Source organism: Camelina sativa, chromosome 11 (genome assembly GCF_000633955.1).
Source record: "Camelina sativa cultivar DH55 chromosome 11, Cs, whole genome shotgun sequence".
Classification (NCBI taxonomy): Eukaryota; Viridiplantae; Streptophyta; class Magnoliopsida; order Brassicales; family Brassicaceae; genus Camelina; species Camelina sativa.
In genome coordinates this window covers 40,522,524-40,541,775 of record NC_025695.1, presented here as the reverse complement: position 1 = coordinate 40,541,775, position 19,252 = coordinate 40,522,524, and the positions used below count along the sequence as shown (strand labels likewise).

Here is a 19,252-nt window from a genome sequence, read left to right as displayed (position 1 = left end):
TGAAAAAAAAAAAAAAAAAAAGTTTATCAGACTTATGATGATGATGCATGCACTGACAAAATAGTTCACAATTTACCTTTTTAAAAAGACTACTAGTGATGCAAGTTGGTTGATTACGCCGCTTTTATTCCTTTTGCTAATCTTGAATCATCAAACGCTTTTCTCTGTAATAGCCATTTTCATGACCCTTCTCACTAAACAAACAAATATTACTCAGTAAGAAATTCCATTCATCATCTCTAGTAAGCGTATATAAATGTCATCTAGTGGATATTAACACATCCTCATTAGTAAGCAAATATAAATGTCATATAGTGGATTTTAACAGTACAATATCATTCAAGATATATATATATATATATATATATATATATTTGGTATCTCCTTTGTCGAAAGGCTTTAGATAGAAAGCAAAATTAGAAGTACGAGAATGTTACAAAATTTCATACGCCTGTCATCTTTTGGTGATTTATATTCTTTCATTGAAGAGATATTCAAATTACCACAAAATCCTTATAATGTGAACTCCAAAGAATTTTTCTAAAACTTTGAAGGGAAGCTTTATATATGATTCAACCCACTTTTAAGTTTATAGTCATGCAGATTTAACTAAATTTATTAACCAATTTTTTTTTTCACACAAACAAGGATTACATCATAATACACCATAATTCTGTATAAGACAATGAGGCCCAAGTCCAACAATGTCAAGCCCAAGTCTAACAACATCAAACTTTGATTCCACATGAGACAAAATCAAACTCTCAACCGCTAAAACAGAGCAACTGCAGAACCAGTACGGAGAGTGTCGTCTTCTCTCATCCAATCAGATTTGAGCTTCTGGAATCCTCTACCAATGACTCAACCTAATACAGCTGTCCTCAAATACAAGTTTTGCTTTTGTAGGATTCTAGAGTCTTTCTTGTTATTGTATATAAAAGGATGTAAAATCTCTAAAGCAAAGTTAACCAAAAATACAAGATTATTCAGCATATACCTTTGTTCTCTAAATCCGTTCATGGTATCAGAGCTTTTGTAAACCCTAACAGGTGAAACAATGGCCGCCGTTTACCCATTTCTTGAGTTCATGTCACTAGCTCAGTTACTCTGAAGCTATCCGACATCAACTACCTTCTGTGGAAAACACAGTTTGAATCTCTCTTGTCCAGTCAAAAGCTTATCGGCTTTGTTAACGGTGTCGTCAATGCACCAGCTCAGACTCGCCTCGTCGTCAATGGTGAAGACACTACTGAAGTTCCCAACCCACAGTACGAATCGTGGTTCTGCACCGATCAACTTGTCCGTTCGTGGTTGTTTGGTACGTTGTCAGAGGAAGTCCTCGGTCACGTTCACAGTTTGTCCACATCTCGCGAGATCTGGTTGTCTCTCGCCGAAAACTTCAACAAAAGCAGCGTAGCTCGTGAGTTCTCTCTTCGTCGCAGCCTCCAGCTTCTCTCCAAGAAAGATAAGCCCCTCTCCACCTACTTCCGTGAGTTTAAGACTATTTGTGACTCCTTGAGCTCCATCGGGAAACCAGTGGACGAGTCTATGAAGATCTTTGGATTCCTGAACGGTTTAGGCCGCAAGTATGACCCTATTGCAACAGTGATACAAAGTTCCTTAAGCAAGCTCCCAGCTCCGACTTTCAATGATGTCATCACTGAGGTTCAAGGATTCGACAGCAAGCTGCAGTCATACAAAGATTCCAATGCTGTCACACCTCACATCGCCTTTATTACTGAGAAAACAAACCCATGTGCTCCTCAGTTTTCTCCAAGTCAGAGAGGTCATGGTCGCTTTGGTCAGAATCGGGGCAGAGGAGGCTACTCTACAAGGGGTCGAGGGTTTTCACAACATCAAAGTGGTTCGATAACTCAAGGAGAGAGACCGGTGTGCCAAATCTGCGGACGTTCTGAAGTGTTACAATCGGTTCGACAACAACTATCAGAGTTGAAGTCACGACTCAAGCCTTCTCCTCCTTGCGTGTTTCGGATGATAGTGGGAGAGAATGGCATCTAGACTCTGGTGCCACTGCTCATATCGCCACTTCGACCTCTGCTCTTCAGGAATCAACACCATATGAGGGCAATGATGCAGTGATGGTTGGAGACGGAGCATACCTACCAATCACACATATCGGATCCACCACCATTTCAACTTCTAAAGGTACCATTCCACTCAATGAGGTGTTAGTGTGTCCTGTTATGAAAAAATCACTCATGTCTGTGTCAAAATTGTGTGATGACTACCCGTGTGGAGTGTTCTTTGACTCTAACAAGGTTTATATAATCGATTTGACCACTCAGAAAGTGGTGGCAAAGGGTCCTCGTGAGGATGCTCTCTATGTGTTGCAAAGTCAGGAGCGTAAAGTGTTCTTCTCAAACCGTCAATGTGGAGCTGATGCAGACACTTGGCACCGTCGATTAAGACACTGCAACTCCAAGATTCTTCAACACCTTCAAAGTAGCAAGGAGATAGAAGTCAATAAGAGCAGAATTTCCCCTGTTTGTGAGCCTTGCCAGATGGGGAAGAGTACTAAGTTGCAGTTTTTTCTTCTGATTCTAGAGCTTTGAAACCCCTGGATCGAATCCATTGTGATCTTTGGGGTCCTTCACCTATTGTATCGAACCAAGGTTTCAAATATTATGCCGTTTTTGTTGATGATCACTCTCGCTTCTCTTGGTTCTATCCCCTGCGTTTGATATCAGATTTTCTATCTGTCTTTGTTGCGCTTCAAAAGCTTGTTGAGAATCAGTACAATACGAAGCTTAAGGTCTTCCAGAGTGATAGTGGGGGAGAGTTTACAAGTAATGCCTTGAAAACTCACTTAGCTGAACATGGGATCAAACATCAAATATCTTGTCCCTACACTCCTCAACAAAATGGAGTTGCAGAGAGAAAGCACAGACATCTGGTGGAGCTTGGCTTATCAATGTTGTTTCACAATCATACTCCTCTCAGATATTGGGTAGAAGCCTTTTTTACAGCCAACTACCTTATCAACCTCCTCCCATCCTCAGTCCTTAACAACATAAGTCCTCATGAAACTCTTCTCCAACAGAAGGTCGACTACTCTTTCCTTAGAGTTTTTGGCTCAGCCTGCTATCCATGTCTAAGACCAGCTGCAGAAACAAAGTTCAATCCACGATCCTTGCAGTGTGTGTTTCTAGGATACAGCAATCAACATAAGGGGTATCGCTGCTTGTATCCTCCAAGTGGAAAGGTCTACATCTCTCGTCATGTTATCTTTGATGAAGATACATTCCCATTTCATGACAAGTACAAGCATCTAAATCCCAAATACCGGACACCATTACTGCAAGCTTGGAGAGCTGCAGAACCGTGTTCTACATTAGACGAGACAACGACTATCCAACCGCTGTCTACACCAAAACCTCAACCTCCAGAACCTACAATTCTTGCACCAGAGGATAACAATCTGAATCCTGTACCTGCAGAACCGACAATCCCTGCACCAGAAGATAACAACCTGAATTCTGAGTTGGGTTCAGACTCTGACATCGGTAATAATGAAGCAGAGGTGGCTCCGGTAGAAGATAATGCAATTACGATCCCTCCATCCAACACTCATCCTATGACAACACTTGCAAAGGATGGAATTCAAAAACCAAATCCTAGGTACGTTTTACTTGCCTCCAAATTCACCACTGACGAACCAAAAAGTATTATTTCTGCGATGAAACATCCAGGGTGGAACGGAGCAGTAATGGATGAGATGGGACTCATACGTATGTTGCAAATGTGGGATCTGGTGCCTCCCACTGAAGATATGAACATTTTAGACTCCAAATGGGTCTTCAAGACCAAGCACAACCCTGATGGCACGGTAGACAAGCTGAAAGCCAAACTTGTCGCTAAAGGTTTTGAACAAGAAGAGGGTCTTGACTACCTCGAAACATTCAGTCCGGTTGTTAGGACAACAACCATTAGGCTGGTTCTCGACACTGCAACAAATCAAGGATGGTCAATCAAACAACTTGATGTATCAAACGCCTTCCTACACGGAGAACTGCAGGAACCAGTTTTTATGTTTCAGCCTGCGGGTTTTGTTGAACAAAGGTATATGCTGAATAATCTTGTATTTTTGGTTAACTTTGCTTTAGGGATTTTACATCCTTTTATATACAATAACAAGGAAGACTCTAGAATCCTACAAAAGCAAAACTTGTATTTGAGGACAGTTGTATTAGGCTGAGTCATTGGTAGAGGATTCCAGAAGCTCAAATCTGTTTGGATGAGAGAAGACGACACCCTCCGTACTGGTTCTGCAGCTGCTCTGTTTTAGCCGTTGAGAGTTTGATTTTGTCTCATGTGGAATCAAAGTTTGATGTTGTTGGACTTGGGCTTGACATTGTTGGACTTGGGCCTCATTGTCTTCTACACTCTACCTCAAACTTGGCGTGGAGGTAACGGAAGGAACAGAAACACCAAGTTTGCCTCGGAGGTCAAGAAAAGATGGACGAGGTAATGGTTTTGTGAATATGTCTGCAAGTTGTAGTGTTGCAGGAATGTGATGTGTCTCGATCAACCCCAGACCTACTCTTTCTCTGATGTAGTGAAAGTCTTTGTCGAAGTGTTTGGTTCGGTTGTGCAGAGCGGGATTAGCGGATAGGTAGACAGCTGACAGATTATGGCAAAATACACGAGTGGGATGGTATTGTGTAATGCCTAGGTCGCGCAGCAAGGATGATATCCAGGTGAGTTCTTGAGCAAAAATGGATAATGCTCTATACTCTGATTCTGTTGAGGAATGAGAGATCGTCGTTTACCGTTTTGTAGACCAGGATACCAAGGTCGATCCTAGTAGAATACAGAAGCCTGTGGTGGACTGTCTGGTGTCTTTGCATCCTGCATAGTCGCTATCACAGAAAGCGGAGAGAGACTGGTTGTCATGTTTTCGTATTGGCATGCCAAAGTCCAGAGTACCTTTTACATACTGAAGGATTCTTTTGAGCAGAGTAAAGTCAGAGTTGGTTGGAGCATGCATCCTTTGGCAAATAAAGTTGACAGCATATTGAAGGTCCGGTCTAGTTATTATCAGATACTGGAGCTTCCCTGCAAGACTTCGAAAGTAGGTGGGCTCTGGGAATGGTGTGGTATCGAGTTTTTCTAGTTATTGTGGTAGAGGAGTGGGCATTGGGTTGCAGTCCGACATCCCAGCTTGGTAGCTTGATGCAAAAACAGACCATTTGGAATAGTTTCAATTTCTATCCCAAGAAAGTAGCGGGGAGGACCCAAATCCTTCATGGAGAACCGACTATTCAGAGCAGTGAGAAGTTGCTAAAGGTATCAAACCAGGCTCTTGGCACCTGTTTCAAGCCATAGAGAGCTTTGGTGAAGCGACACACATGATCTGGCCGTTCTGGATCAACAAAACCCGTAGATTGAAACATAAAAACTGGTTCCTGCAGTTCTTTATGTAGGAAGACGTTTGATACATCAAGTTGCTTAATTGGACATCCTTGATTTGTTGCATTGTCGAGAACCAGCCTAATGGTTGTTGTCCTAACAACCGGACTGAATGTTTCGAGGTAGTCAAGACCCTCTTCTTGTTCAAAGTCTTTAGCGACAAATCTGGTTTTCAGCTTGTCTACCGTACCATCAGGGTTGTGTTTGGTCTTGAAAACCCATTTAGAATCTAAAATGTTTATATCTTCAGTGGGAAGCACCAAATCCCACGTATGGAGGATATCGTCTTCTCTCATCCAAACAGATTTGAGCTTCTCAAATCCTCTACCAATGACTCAGTCTAATACAGCTGTTCTCAAATACAAATTTTGCTTTTGTAGAATTCTAGAGTCTTCTTTATTATTATATATAAAAAAATATAAAATCTCTAAAACAAAATTAACCAATAATACAAAATTATTCAGCATTTACCTTTGTTCTCCAAATCCGTTCAAATTTATCAAAGTCGAATCAAAAGACATCAAACATAACACAGAAACATTTAAAAGTAAACCCAAATCTCGGTTCTCATATTCTTAAACTCCTCTCTTCACCGCACAATTCCGCCACCAACGCCACTCTCTCCTAGCTCACTTCCACTGGACTCCGGAAACCCCTTAGTTCCTATCATTGCAACAAGACATTTCAATAAATCACACACAAAACAAGAAAGAACACCAAAATCTTAGAATAAACACATATCAAGGAAGAGAGAGTTTTTACCAACGGTTGTGCCAAGTGATTGTGGAGACTCAGAGTCTTCAACGGAATGTGGCGATTTTGGCTTCACCTCCTCCGTCGCAGCACCACCGAACCATCCTTTAATCATCCCAACCATTCCTCCTCCTTCCACTTTCTCTTCACCCGCCTCACCGTGTTCTCCCTCTACCGATAACTTCTCGGTAGGGGTCTTCTCCACCTTCACATCCATCTCCTTTTTCGTAGTTTCCTTCTTCTCTTCTTCTTCTCCAATCTTAAGTTTCTCAGCGATCACCTCAGACAAAGCCTTGTCTTCTTCTCCAGGTGTCAGTTTCTCCGCGAGATAATCCCTACCAGACACATCTTTCTTTTCCCCTTGTTCCGTCTCCTCCACTCCACTTTCACCTCCAGAGAAAGGTAACTTCCCCGTCACGGCAGACTCTGTTTCTTCATCCTTCACGTTAACCGGAGTCAACTTCTCATCCTCATCATCAACAGTTCTTGCCGCTTGAGTTTGATGTCCCTCGGGGATTTCTCCGGAGTAACCTAGCATTGACGCAAACTGTTGTGCGTAAGTCTTAGGTTTTGCCTCATCTTTAGTCTCCTCGAAATCATCTCTCGACTCCTCAAACTCATCTCTCTCTTTAGGACGAGATTGTTCCGGTGCGAGTAATCCATCATGAGTCTCCGTTGATAAGGCTCTTCCCAACTCAGTCTCTACTTTCACATCATGACTTCTCGCCGTCGGTAAGTTTCTCTCTTCTGATGCGTCGCCGTATCCAGGTCGTCCCTTAGCTAGAAAATCTGGTTCCCCGTCAAATCCCGTCGGCGTGTCCTTGTCTATTCCAGACTCTTCCTTCAAATCCAACTCATGGCTTCTCACCGGAAAGTTTCCACCCAACGGAGCTCCTAATCCGCCGTCAGATTCCGGCGAATACTCGTTTCTTCCTGATCCGATCTTCTGATCAAACTCATCTCTTCCCACCTCAGCTCCTAATTCACTTCCAAAACCCATTGGATAGTTCTTGTCGAGTCCAGACTCAGTCTTGAGGTCAAACTCATGGCTTCTTGACGGAGATTTCTTGTCCAATCCAGATTCAGTCTTCATATCAAAGTCATGGCTTCTTGTCGAAGAATCTTTTTCAAGCTCAGCTTCTGATTCACCTGAAAATTTCGATGGCGAGTCCTTACCGAGTACAGAGTTGAAGTCTTGATCGAACTCTCTGAATTCTTTGCTTCTCCTCGACAAGTCTCTTTCGAAACCTTGTCCTGGTTTCTGATCAGGAGACTCATCTGTCACTTTCATCTGACCAAAAGACTCAGCAATCTCTGGTACTCCAGCTTCTCCACTTCCTATATCAAACACAAAACAGAACAGAGTTAATACATATTCATAAACCCTAAGAACACACAATCCTAAATCTCACTATCAAAGATCTAACCTGCTTTGGTGGGATCAGTGACTTTGGATTCGTAATTAGATACACCACTGAGATAATCTGTTGATCCTCCTACTGGAACAGCTGGATCATCCTCTATCTTTATAGGAGTCTCGAAGTTGACCTTCCGTTCACCACCGAGATGATCATCTTCACCACTTGGAGGAAACGTCCTTGAAACATCCTCTGTTCCAGAAAGCAGAGACACAGGAGTGTTCAATGACTCATGATGAGTCTCTCTGCTCTCTTCTCTATCTGATAGTTCGGGCACAGGATGACGAATCGGCACATCTCTGATCTCTTCCTTGTCCGATGTATCCGTCGTTTTTGGATGATTAAACAAAGACTCGTGCCCGTAAGAAGAATCATGTATTGGTACAGGTTCAACTGGTTTGGAGTAATCAGAAGATACAGGTTCAACTGGTTTGGAGTAATCAGAAGATACAGGTTCGACTGGTTTGGAGTAATCAGAAGATACAGGTTCGACTGGTTTGGAGTAATCAGAAGACACAACCGGAAATACCTTTGTCCCTGGTGGAACAATCTCCTCCGGTGCCGGAACACTAGTTTCTCTGGGATGACTCAGAGTCTCAGGTTTACCTGTTACACCTGCATACACAATTACAAAACCGTTAATGTTACAAAAACATAAGTTTTAGATTATTAATAATAGAAGGAAGATTACAGAAAAAAAAAGTTACCATGTGAACTGTTCACTTCTGATTCTAGCTCATCATCTTCGTCGTCGTCACCATCTTCAACGACATCGTGATCATGTTCATGGCCTTGACCAGTTTTAGTAAGACTGTTCTTGAACTTCTTAGCTCTTGCCTTCACTTTCCTAAACATCTTAGTGGCACCATTCTCATGATGTTCAACTTCTTCTGTATTACACAAATCACAATAAATCAAGTAAATTAAAACGAATGTGATCACATAAATAATTTTTTTTTTTTTTTAAACTTCTGAGATTGGAGTGTATGAAATAAAATAAAAAATATATATACCTGGGTGCTGCTGTTGTGTTTTGAGTGGTTCCTCTGTCTGATCCATTTTCCAAAGATTTTTTTCTTTCCGAGAGATGTAATCAGACTCTTTATTCCTCCTCCTGATGAATGTTTTCTAGTTTGCATATTTTGAGTGAAACAGAAGAGAATTTCACTAAAGTTTATAGGGATACTGAGAGGGAACAGTGGACACGTACAAGGCATCTGTTTCTTGGTGCCACGTCAAAGTCTTTGGCTCTCTAACACGTGTCTATGTCGGCTTATCTTTTTTCTTTTTCGGAACTGATGTCGGTATGATCTTTTTCTCCTTTTCTATTTTTTTTTTTAAATTAGAAAAACTGATGTCGGTATGATCTTTATTATTACTATATCCTACACCTTTACGTACGTTCCTATTAATAATATTTGGTCCATGTAGATTGGTTGGCCCATCATGTGGTTATTTTTACGTTTACAAATTTTGGGGCTGTTAACAAATGGCACATTGTTCTCATAATTCGAAACTATAAAGTAATAAACCGTATTTGAGATACCAACTGCATGCTGTTTTTATAAAATAAAATGGCAGATCGTTCTCATTTGATTTCGAAAGACTATATTAAAAAAAAGCATTTTTTATTAAAAATAAAGGTATTATCATAAATTTTCAATTGAATATTGTAGTTTTCAAATTACTATAAAGTTGAACCGAATTTATAAATTTATTATAAAATATACTTTCTCTATTTTTATATATGATTTTTTAGGAATGTAAACACAAATTAAGGAATCATTTAAATTTTGTTTATTTTTGAACTAAAACATCATTTAATCTATTTTAACACAAATCAACCAATGAGAAAATAATCTACATCATATAATATACTTCATCTAAATGTATGTTATGCTAAACCATAAATATTTTATTATTATCTTTTGTAGTATGATTTAAATTAAGATTTTTAATTTTGTCAGCAAAAAATTATGATTTGTTAGGTCACATTTGTCTATTGTACAGACGAATGATAAATTGGCAGCTGATACATTCATTCAATTGTGTGAGTAAAATTGATGAATCTTTAGAGGCTATGACAAATAGATTTGATTATTCATTCAATCTTGTTTTGGAAGATATTTATTTGCTTATTTTCATTTGTGAGGTTGTAATATTGAAACGCATGTCTTGGTTTAAGATTACTTTTTCAATGAAAAAAAAAACTATTTGCTGGAAAATAGTCTACACAAAATGCTCACACACGTTAAATATGATAAACAACATATATTTATATAAAATTGTTGATAGCTATTCTTTTTCATGGATCTTTACTTCATAAGTTTTTCTCATTTGTATCTTAGTTATAATATTTATTGTTTAGAGTGGATCAACTGTTACTTGAAAATAAATAAAAGTAAACTATTGCATATTTTGGAGTTTTTTCATCTTTTAGAAAATGTCTAAAATAAAAAATTATTAACCAAATAATTAATTATCTATAATTCAAGAGGTTTTACTTAAAATCTCCAAAATGTTTGGTTTTCTCCATTATAAAGTGATATTCTTTTTTCTCTTGATGTGGTTGTCCATACAAAACATATAATAGGTAAACTTATTTTGTTTGATATTAAAACTATAATATAGGCTTTTTGTACACCTAAGATAATATATTAAGATTTAGACTTTACTTATTTAGTTTTAGAGTTCCAATCTTAACCTTTGTATTACAGTTGAGTTAATTTATAACTTAGTCTTCCCTAAAGATTATATATTAGACAAGCATTATAAACTAGATCTTTTATAACATTAATTTTGACATAATTTCTATTTACTATTTTAAACCATACAAAAGCAATAATTCATACTTATTTTTTTACACTTTTCTTGATTCAAAATTAGAATATATGATCCCCATAAAAAGCTAACCAATGACATTGTTGGATCTCAAATTTTGTTTTGGATTAAGAAAAACATTAAAATAGTAAATATGAACTATCAATTTAGTATGGTTCAATCAATGATCATAGTTAAGATTACAAGAAATAATTAACTCTTGTGAATTACAAATTAGGATTCTTTTAAATGTGTAAAAAAAAATCTTTGCTTAAGCTCTCCTTATATATCTTTGAGGCCTCGATCGTCGATAATACTTGTAATAACCCATAAAATGATAATATAACTCAATTTGGTGGTACCATCAACAAACAGATGTCACTACTTCTGGTCATCAATCTACTCAACTCTTTCTCGGCTAACCACAATCACCTTTGAATAATTTGTCTGGTGCTAACTTGTGTTTTTGTATATTTAACCCTGTAAAGTAGAGCTTCTTAATCCAAAGCAAATATATTTTATTAACCCAATCCTCTTTTTCATACAAAGATCAAAATACATCAAAGTCAAAAGACAAAGAGGGAACAAACAGAAACACACATAAACAAAACATTCAAAAGCAAAACCCCAAATCTTCAGTTGCCAGAACTAGGTTGAACTCCCCTAGCTCCACCAACACCGCCTAAGTCACTTCCACTGGAATCCGAGAACCCCATAGTCCCTACCATTAGAAAAAAACATTTTGAGTAAATCACAAAACAAGTGAAAACACATTTTAAATCTTAGTAAACGTATAACAAGGACGAGTGAGTTTTTTACCAACGGTGGTGCCAAGTGATTGTGGAGACTCTTCAACCGAATGAGGCGATTTCGGCTTCACCTCCTCCTTTGTACCACCGAGCCAAGAAGTGACCGCTCCTTTAACTTTCCCCACCATTCCTACACCTCCTCCTCCTTTCCCTTCCTCTGCAACCGCCTCACGGTGTTCTTTATCCTCCAATATCTTCTCCGTAGGGATAGGGATCTTCTCCACCGTCACTTCCACCTCCTTTGTCGCCGTTGTCTTCTTCTTCTCTCCTCCTCCCCCAAAATGAAGTTTCTCAGCTATCACCTCCGATAAAGCTTTGTCTTCTTCTCCAGGTTTGAGCTTCTCCGACAAGTAATCTCTAGCCGACGTCACACCTTTCTCTTCTCCTTGTTGCGTCTCCTTCACTCCACTTCCACCTCCAGAGAGGGGCAGCTTCGTCATCACGGTTGATCCTGTTTCTTTGACCTTTTCATAGACCGGAGTTAACTTCTCAGCAACAGTTCCCGCCACTGTCTGCCCGTAACCCGTAGCGGACCTCGGAGTTTCATCTTTTACGGTGCTATCGTATTGCACCCCGCCGCCGCTTTCTCCCGAGTAACCTAGCTTTGAGGCCAGGGCGTTCTTCGCCGCTATAGCTTTGTTTGTTATGGCTGAAGTAGCTGAAGCAAACTGCTCTGTATAAGTGCTTGGTTTTGTCTCATGTGTAGCCTCTTCTCTCGTCTCCTCAGAGTCACCTCTCTCTTTAGGGCGAGAAAGTTCCGGTGAGAACTGATCATGAGTTCCCGTCGGCAAGTCTCTTCCTAACCCTACTTTCACATCATCACTTCTCGTCGGAAAACTTTCCTCCAGTCCTCCTGATTCTCCTCCAAATCTCGCCGGCGAATCCTTGCCGATTCCAGATTCATTCTTCAGACCAAATTCTTGGCTTCTCAAGTCTCTTTGTCCTGTTGTCTGACCAGGAGACTCATCTGTCACTTTCATCCTACCAAGAGACTCAGCAATCTCTGGTATTCCAGCTACTCCACCTAGATTTAAAACACAACAAACATGAGTTCAAGATTCATAAACCCTAACAATACAACCCTAAAGACCTAATGTAATCTCACTCAAAGTGCTTACCTTCTTTTGTCGGATCTGTGACTTTGGACTGATAATTAGATACACCACTGAGATAATCCGACCCTCCTCCTGGACCAGCAGGATCTTCCTCCAATCGTTTCGGAGTCTCGATGTTTACTTTACGTTGACCACCGAGGTAATCATCATCACCACCAGGAGAAAATGTCCTCGTCACATCCTCTGTTGCAGAAAGCAGAGAAACTGGAGTGTCCAATGACTCGTAATGAGATTCTCTGCTCTCTTCTCTGTCGGACACTCCTAGAGGGTAATGAGTTGGTGCCTCTCTTCTCTCTTCCCAATCCGACGTATCCATCGGTCTTACAGGATCAGTGAGTGCTTCATGCCCGTAAGCGGTATCTTGGAATGATACAGGTTCAATGGGTTTGGTTTGCTCGGAAGACACGACAGGAAAAACCTTTGTCCCCGGAGGTACGATCTCGTCCGTTGCCGGAACATTAGTTTCTCCGGTGTGGCTTAAAGACTCAGGTTTACCGGTTACACCACCTCTCACCGCAGATGATTCATACACTGGTGCGCCGTGAACTTCTGGATCTTGCTCCTCATACTCATCATATTCTGCTTCGTCCACATCGTGATCATGACCATTACCATGTTTAGTGAGACTGTTCTTGATCTTCTTTGCTTTTTCCTTTACTTTCTTCAACACTTTAGATGCTCCTTTCTCATGATGCTCTTCTTCCTCTGTTTCAGATTCACAAATAGATAAGATAAGGCTAACTAAAAGAAAGTTTCAATCTACTTGCATAAATCTCATATATATATTACCTGGATGGTGAATTCTGATTGGATCCTCTGCTTGATCATGACCATAAGGACGTGTCATCTGCGACTCCATTTTCCAAAGCTGTGTTTTCTCTTCTTTTTATTTTTCAATCAAAACTCTCTCTTTGTTCTAGTGTTGTTTTCTTCTTTTCGTGTCTCTGATGAAAGACAGAACAAGGTTCTATGAAGTTTATAGAGGGAGAACGATGACATATGGCCGAACCACCTCGCTCTGGCTTGTACCGCTTTACTTCTGTAGGATTCTGACACGTACCATACGTCGGTTTAGTCGTGCCACGTCTCAGTCATTTGCTCTCTACGTGGCTATGTAACATGATCTTTTTTATATCCGAAACCAATCTTTAAAGAAGCCCTGTCGATTTAACTTCTATTATTAGTCGGTCCACGTTTATAACAAAACGGCACATCGTTCACATTCTAAAGTTAAAAACAGCGTGGAAAAAAGAACAATTCAGATACCAACTGCGTGCTGTTTGGAAAATAAAAAAACGGCAGAACGTTATCATTTAAAATCGAAAGACGACAAGTGGCGAGCGTTGCTTCGGTCTTCTCTCTCGTTTGAAATCGAGGAAGATATTTTTTAATTTCTTAAAAAATCAATCGGCGAAAACATTTAAACCGCCAATTTCAAAATTGGTTCTCTTCTTCTTCATCATCATCATCACTGTCACAGTCTCTCACATCCCAAGACGGATCTGAGGAATTTAAGATGCGAACTCGATTTCTCAACATCGATTACTTCTCTACTCCACCTTCGGAGGTTTTCAAAACCCTAGGTTTCCTCAATCTTCCGGCGCCTAATAATTTCCCGGCACCTCTCGTCTGCGACGAGGTAGAAAACCTTCTTCGGTTTGGATCTATCGAAAATGTCAGTCTCCCGATCGGGAATTTGCCTATTGAATCTGCTTTGTCGAAGTTCCTCTCCGACGTGGTTCCCGATCGCGTCAGTGTGGACTATGAAGTTTTTGAAATCGATGGCTCTTCGCTCGGAGATTATTTATCAGACGAGGTAAGGTTCTTTGGGTGTTGAGATTTTTCATTTTTGGAAGGTGAAATTTCGAATTTGTTAAGTCTCGCAGTGTATATAGTGAGATTGGGTTTTTCGAAATTTGTGGTGTATTTGCTTAGTTTCCATATGTAGGGTAGTTTCAGTTTTGGTAGTGAATCTGGAGTTTGAATAACATAAGTTCCTATCTACTGTAGAAGAATGAAGGAGATGCCATTGAGGAGAAAGCTACATTTAACATTATTGAGTTAGAGACTCCGGAGTTGGATTGCGAAATGGTAATGCTCAAGCGATGTAAACATGTACCATTTATTTCGAAATGGCAATGCTCAATCTTTTGATTTACAGGAGAACAAGCTCTTATCCACTAGTGAGGACCATCTCCAATGTTTCTCTGAAGTTCTAGAGATCGAAAATGAGCAGGTAAATCCCTGAGTTGATTTTAGTTGTCACACACCACAGTAGTTTTTGCTTTTGCTGTAGACTGGTTGAGCTGGTTATCCTGTTCTTCACTAAACAGTTTCATGGAAATGTATATTAGCAGTATGTATGGAAATACCTAATTGTCATCATCTGATTTTAGCTAGTCTTCATATTGCAGGTTAAATATGAAGGGTCAGATATTATCCTGCAGAACTCAAAGGACATTCAAGAACAGATTTATTCTGTTGATTACATTTCTTCTGATTACTTTACAGAGAACAACACTTCTGAAACAGAAAATGAATGCTTCCGCAAGATTCGACCATGGTTCAAAGATGCCAGGTTTCCCCTTCTAGAAGTGGATGAAGCTAACTTGAGCGATCTATCAAGCTTATCTGTGCTTGATAAAGTATTTACTGTTCTTGAAACAATTGAACCCCAATACACTGATGCAGGGAGTTCTCTCATTATCAATTCTAAGGAGCTTATAGGGTCTAAGGATTATGATCTGTTGGAGATCCTCTCTACGGATTGCTGTTTGAACAAGAGTAGCCAATCTGATGTGGCACCAGAGGATGAATCGTCTGAAATGGATATAGTGACTATCCTGGATATATCAGATGCTGAGGAAAATTTTCAGTTTGAACAACAGGGAAAGGTGGCTGTCCCAGTAACTTTTGAAGAATTTCAGATCCTGGATGTGGAGATATCTGATGTTTTTGATATCTTCCTTTGTCTTCAAAAAGCCATTGAACCAGAAATGTGTTACGGGATGTTCAGTAAAGAGATGAGCTTCAAGAATTTCGATGAATTAGTTGTCAGTTCCGAACTTGCTTTCACGGATGATGCCTTCAAGTCTCTGCCTACTCCTATTTTACATGATGATGANAAAGTGGAGTTGGATATGTCCAGTGCATGTGGGCAACTGTGCGCAGGTGTTACAGTACCTTATAGTCTGAAAATGATAAAGGTGAGAAGTATTCAACTTTTTTTAACAACGTATATCTGTAGATTGTATAATAAGATTGAAGAGTCTGTGTGTGAAGGCTTCAAATTCAGAGCAGAGGAGCAATCTATATCAAAAATAATGTTTTCATGAGCACATGATCTTGATTGGTTTTGCAACTCTGAAAATCATACAACTTTAACACTAGTATGTACTTGAACCTATAATTTTGTTTTCACATCACTGACTGGTATAACTGCATATATATTGAACGCTTTGTTTGAAAATGTTCCAGAATATGCATCTGTACAAGAACTTATGACTGAACTTTATTGTCTCTTTTGTAGGGAGATGAAGTTGAGACGAAAACTGGGTGGTTGGAAGAAGTGTTGAACTTTGTTCCACTTGAAAATGTGTGTTTTGCAGGATCTTCAGAAACCACAAATGAATCTGAATTTATCTCCATGCCTCAAGAATCTGAAAGAAAAGGTGGGATAATTGAAGAGGGAATTCTCTCTGACCAAAGATCCGTGCTTGTTGTGAACACAAAAAATGTTGATAAGGAGNTCATTTATGAGGATGTTTTGTCAAAGATCAAGCCTCAATCCTTGTCTGCCTCAAATGACATATACTTGCCCTGGAACCTTCTTGAGGAAAGAAACCACAATCATTGTGAGTATCTGTTTGAAGAAATAGTTACATGCAAAATTGATTTTAAGTGGGAATCTTCAGAAGGAGACAAATGGGTTTATGATTTCGTTTTCACTGAGGATGCTCTCTGCGAGCCACTTGCTGAGAAGTGCACTGAGCCTTTCTATGGTATATCTACCTTTGATGAGCATGCACCTGTTAGTACCTCTCAGGGGTCATTGGAAACCCCTTTCCAAGAAACAGGAGCCAGAGATTGTGGAGGGGATGATAATGCTAAGAAGGCTACACTGTTGTTCAAATCAATGTCTGCTTTTGATGACTTGACTTTTTTCATGGATCCTCAGAAGGCTATGCTTGAAGATAATCTCGAGTCTAGAGTCGAAGCTGCCAAGACTGCCAACCACAAAGTTATGCCTATCGACTCGAAGGCGTCATGTTTAGTTGGTGGCATGCACCCAAACCCAAAGACAGGGGAAATGATACTTCACAGTGTGTGCCCGTCAGAAAATATTCTGGCCCTTGTCAGGGACTTTGTGAGGAGCTATTTAACTCTTGTGAAGGATGAAACAGAGAATTTATCAGAAGATAAACTCAAGTTACTCAGCATATCCAAAGGAAAGCTTATTGACTGCATAAGAAAGGCAAATGTCCACAAAACACAGTTGGCGGATGATAACTCTTTCACGTTTGCATTACTACTAGCAATTAAACAGATGACATGGTATATGTGTTTCTTCGGTATCCGTGTGGCATATCTCTATCTTAAAAAGTTGTGTCGAAGCTCAAATCCCATGAAGCTAGGATTGCACACCCTCTACTCAGCAGTTGAAACAGAACACAAATCAGATGAGACAGACGTCACAAGATCACATCCATCACTAGCTGTTATCCAGGGGATTTTACAGTCAGAATTTACCCGGGGGAAATCCAAAGCATTACTTTTGGCTGAGAAAGTTTTTTGGTCCTCGCTGAAGAGGCTACTGATGTCCATGGGGTTATCTTACAATGAGCTCAACAGTCCCTCCCCTAGTGGAAATCGACCAAATGTTCATGAAGCCATGGGGTTTAAAACCACAGAACTTGGTTTCCTGCCGATTTCAGACTGCCTAATTATCTCTTATGAGTGAGTATTATTTCTTCTATAGCCATATCCTCATTATCAATGATCATAGCTTTTCACAGCTAAATTTTATGGGAACTGGAAAACATTTACAGTCTTTTACTTCTGAAATCTGCTCGTGATATTTCTGCATTATATTTTGTCTTTAAGTCTTTGCATGCTAAAAACATACCTTTATCAATTACTTTTTCAGTATCTCTTTTAGTTAATTTGACTATTGGGGAGTAGTTAAGCTAACTAGTCCTTTCTTTTTCATCCAAGGCAAATTTCTCCATCTTTTCCTGTGGAGAATTTCAGCGTCATTGTAGAATATGGAGGTGCAAATGGCTCGCCCAGATTTTCTGTTCCTTCGAAGTTGGATCCCTTTCCTTCATTCCATTTCATAAAAGTGGAGTTGGATATGTCCAGTGCATGTGGGCAACTGTGCGCAGGTGTTACAGTACCTTATAGTCTGAAAATGATAAAGGTGAGAAGTATTCAACTTTTTTTAACAACGTATATCTGTAGATTGTATAATAAGATTGAAGAGTCTGTGTGTGAAGGCTTCAAATTCAGAGCAGAGGAGCAATCTATATCAAAAATAATGTTTTCATGAGCACATGATCTTGATTGGTTTTGCAACTCTGAAAATCATACAACTTTAACACTAGTATGTACTTGAACCTATAATTTTGTTTTCACATCACTGACTGGTATAACTGCATATATATTGAACGCTTTGTTTGAAAATGTTCCAGAATATGCATCTGTACAAGAACTTATGACTGAACTTTATTGTCTCTTTTGTAGGGAGATGAAGTTGAGACGAAAACTGGGTGGTTGGAAGAAGTGTTGAACTTTGTTCCACTTGAAAATGTGTGTTTTGCAGGATCTTCAGAAACCACAAATGAATCTGAATTTATCTCCATGCCTCAAGAATCTGAAAGAAAAGGTGGGATAATTGAAGAGGGAATTCTCTCTGACCAAAGATCCGTGCTTGTTGTGAACACAAAAAATGTTGATAAGGAGATGATCATATCCAGAAGAAGTACATACCAGAAGGTTTTAGCAATGGAAAAAGAAGGATTGCAAGTTGTGGAGCGTGATTCAGATCTACCTGTGGACCTGATGCTAAGTACTGCAGTTTGCCTACTCTGGTATGATTGTGAAGATTTTAGTAAGAAGTCAGCTGCTNCCGATTTCAGACTGCCTAATTATCTCTTATGAGTGAGTATTATTTCTTCTATAGCCATATCCTCATTATCAATGATCATAGCTTTTCACAGCTAAATTTTATGGGAACTGGAAAACATTTACAGTCTTTTACTTCTGAAATCTGCTCGTGATATTTCTGCATTATATTTTGTCTTTAAGTCTTTGCATGCTAAAAACATACCTTTATCAATTACTTTTTCAGTATCNTAGTTACAATAATGGATTCGTCTGATGAACTGTATGCAGCAGCTGGTAGCCTGGGAATCAGTTTACAGTTGTTTTGCTCATCGTCAGCTGATTTAACTGATGAAATTATATTGAGGTGTATCAAATCTTCNTTTTCATCCAAGGCAAATTTCTCCATCTTTTCCTGTGGAGAATTTCAGCGTCATTGTAGAATATGGAGGTGCAAATGGCTCGCCCAGATTTTCTGTTCCTTCGAAGTTGGATCCCTTTCCTTCATTCCATTTCATAAAAGTGGAGTTGGATATGTCCAGTGCATGTGGGCAACTGTGCGCAGGTGTTACAGTACCTTATAGTCTGAAAATGATAAAGGTGAGAAGTATTCAACTTTTTTTAACAACGTATATCTGTAGATTGTATAATAAGATTGAAGAGTCTGTGTGTGAAGGCTTCAAATTCAGAGCAGAGGAGCAATCTATATCAAAAATAATGTTTTCATGAGCACATGATCTTGATTGGTTTTGCAACTCTGAAAATCATACAACTTTAACACTAGTATGTACTTGAACCTATAATT

At 39.4% G+C, this 19,252-nt stretch overlaps 2 protein-coding genes across 2 annotated transcripts; both read right to left on the bottom strand.

The window, feature by feature from the left end:
• On the bottom strand, positions 5,869-8,755 carry LOC104725743 (low-temperature-induced 78 kDa protein-like). The gene is made up of 5 exons (XM_010444454.2): positions 8,615-8,755; positions 8,309-8,491; positions 7,611-8,216; positions 6,193-7,521; positions 5,869-6,093 (listed from the first exon to the last, which is right to left on the bottom strand). The coding sequence occupies exons 1-5, from the start codon at positions 8,658-8,660 to the stop codon at positions 6,020-6,022; spliced, it is 2,238 nt and encodes a 745-aa protein (XP_010442756.1). The 5' UTR covers positions 8,661-8,755; the 3' UTR covers positions 5,869-6,019.
• LOC104725742 (low-temperature-induced 65 kDa protein-like) lies at positions 10,910-13,313 on the bottom strand. Its single transcript, XM_010444453.1, has 4 exons — positions 13,135-13,313; positions 12,349-13,050; positions 11,241-12,254; positions 10,910-11,142 (listed from the first exon to the last, which is right to left on the bottom strand). The coding sequence occupies exons 1-4, from the start codon at positions 13,202-13,204 to the stop codon at positions 11,057-11,059; spliced, it is 1,872 nt and encodes a 623-aa protein (XP_010442755.1). The 5' UTR covers positions 13,205-13,313; the 3' UTR covers positions 10,910-11,056.

Bases quoted from the DNA above. Each gene is read 5' to 3' on its own strand.
- LOC104725743 (XM_010444454.2), bottom strand. From the start codon at position 8,660: ATGGATCAGACAGAGGAACCACTCAAAACACAACAGCAGCACCCAG. The intron at 8,492-8,614 runs GTATATATATTT...TGTGTAATACAG, and splicing joins AACACAACAGCAGCACCCAG to AAGAAGTTGAACATCATGAG. The intron at 7,522-7,610 runs GTTAGATCTTTG...TGTTTGATATAG, and splicing joins CACTGATCCCACCAAAGCAG to GAAGTGGAGAAGCTGGAGTA.
- LOC104725742 (XM_010444453.1), bottom strand. From the start codon at position 13,204: ATGGAGTCGCAGATGACACGTCCTTATGGTCATGATCAAGCAGAGGAT. The intron at 13,051-13,134 runs GTAATATATATA...AATCTGAAACAG, and splicing joins AATCAGAATTCACCATCCAG to AGGAAGAAGAGCATCATGAG. The intron at 11,143-11,240 runs GTAAAAAACTCA...TTCTAATGGTAG, and splicing joins ATCACTTGGCACCACCGTTG to GGACTATGGGGTTCTCGGAT.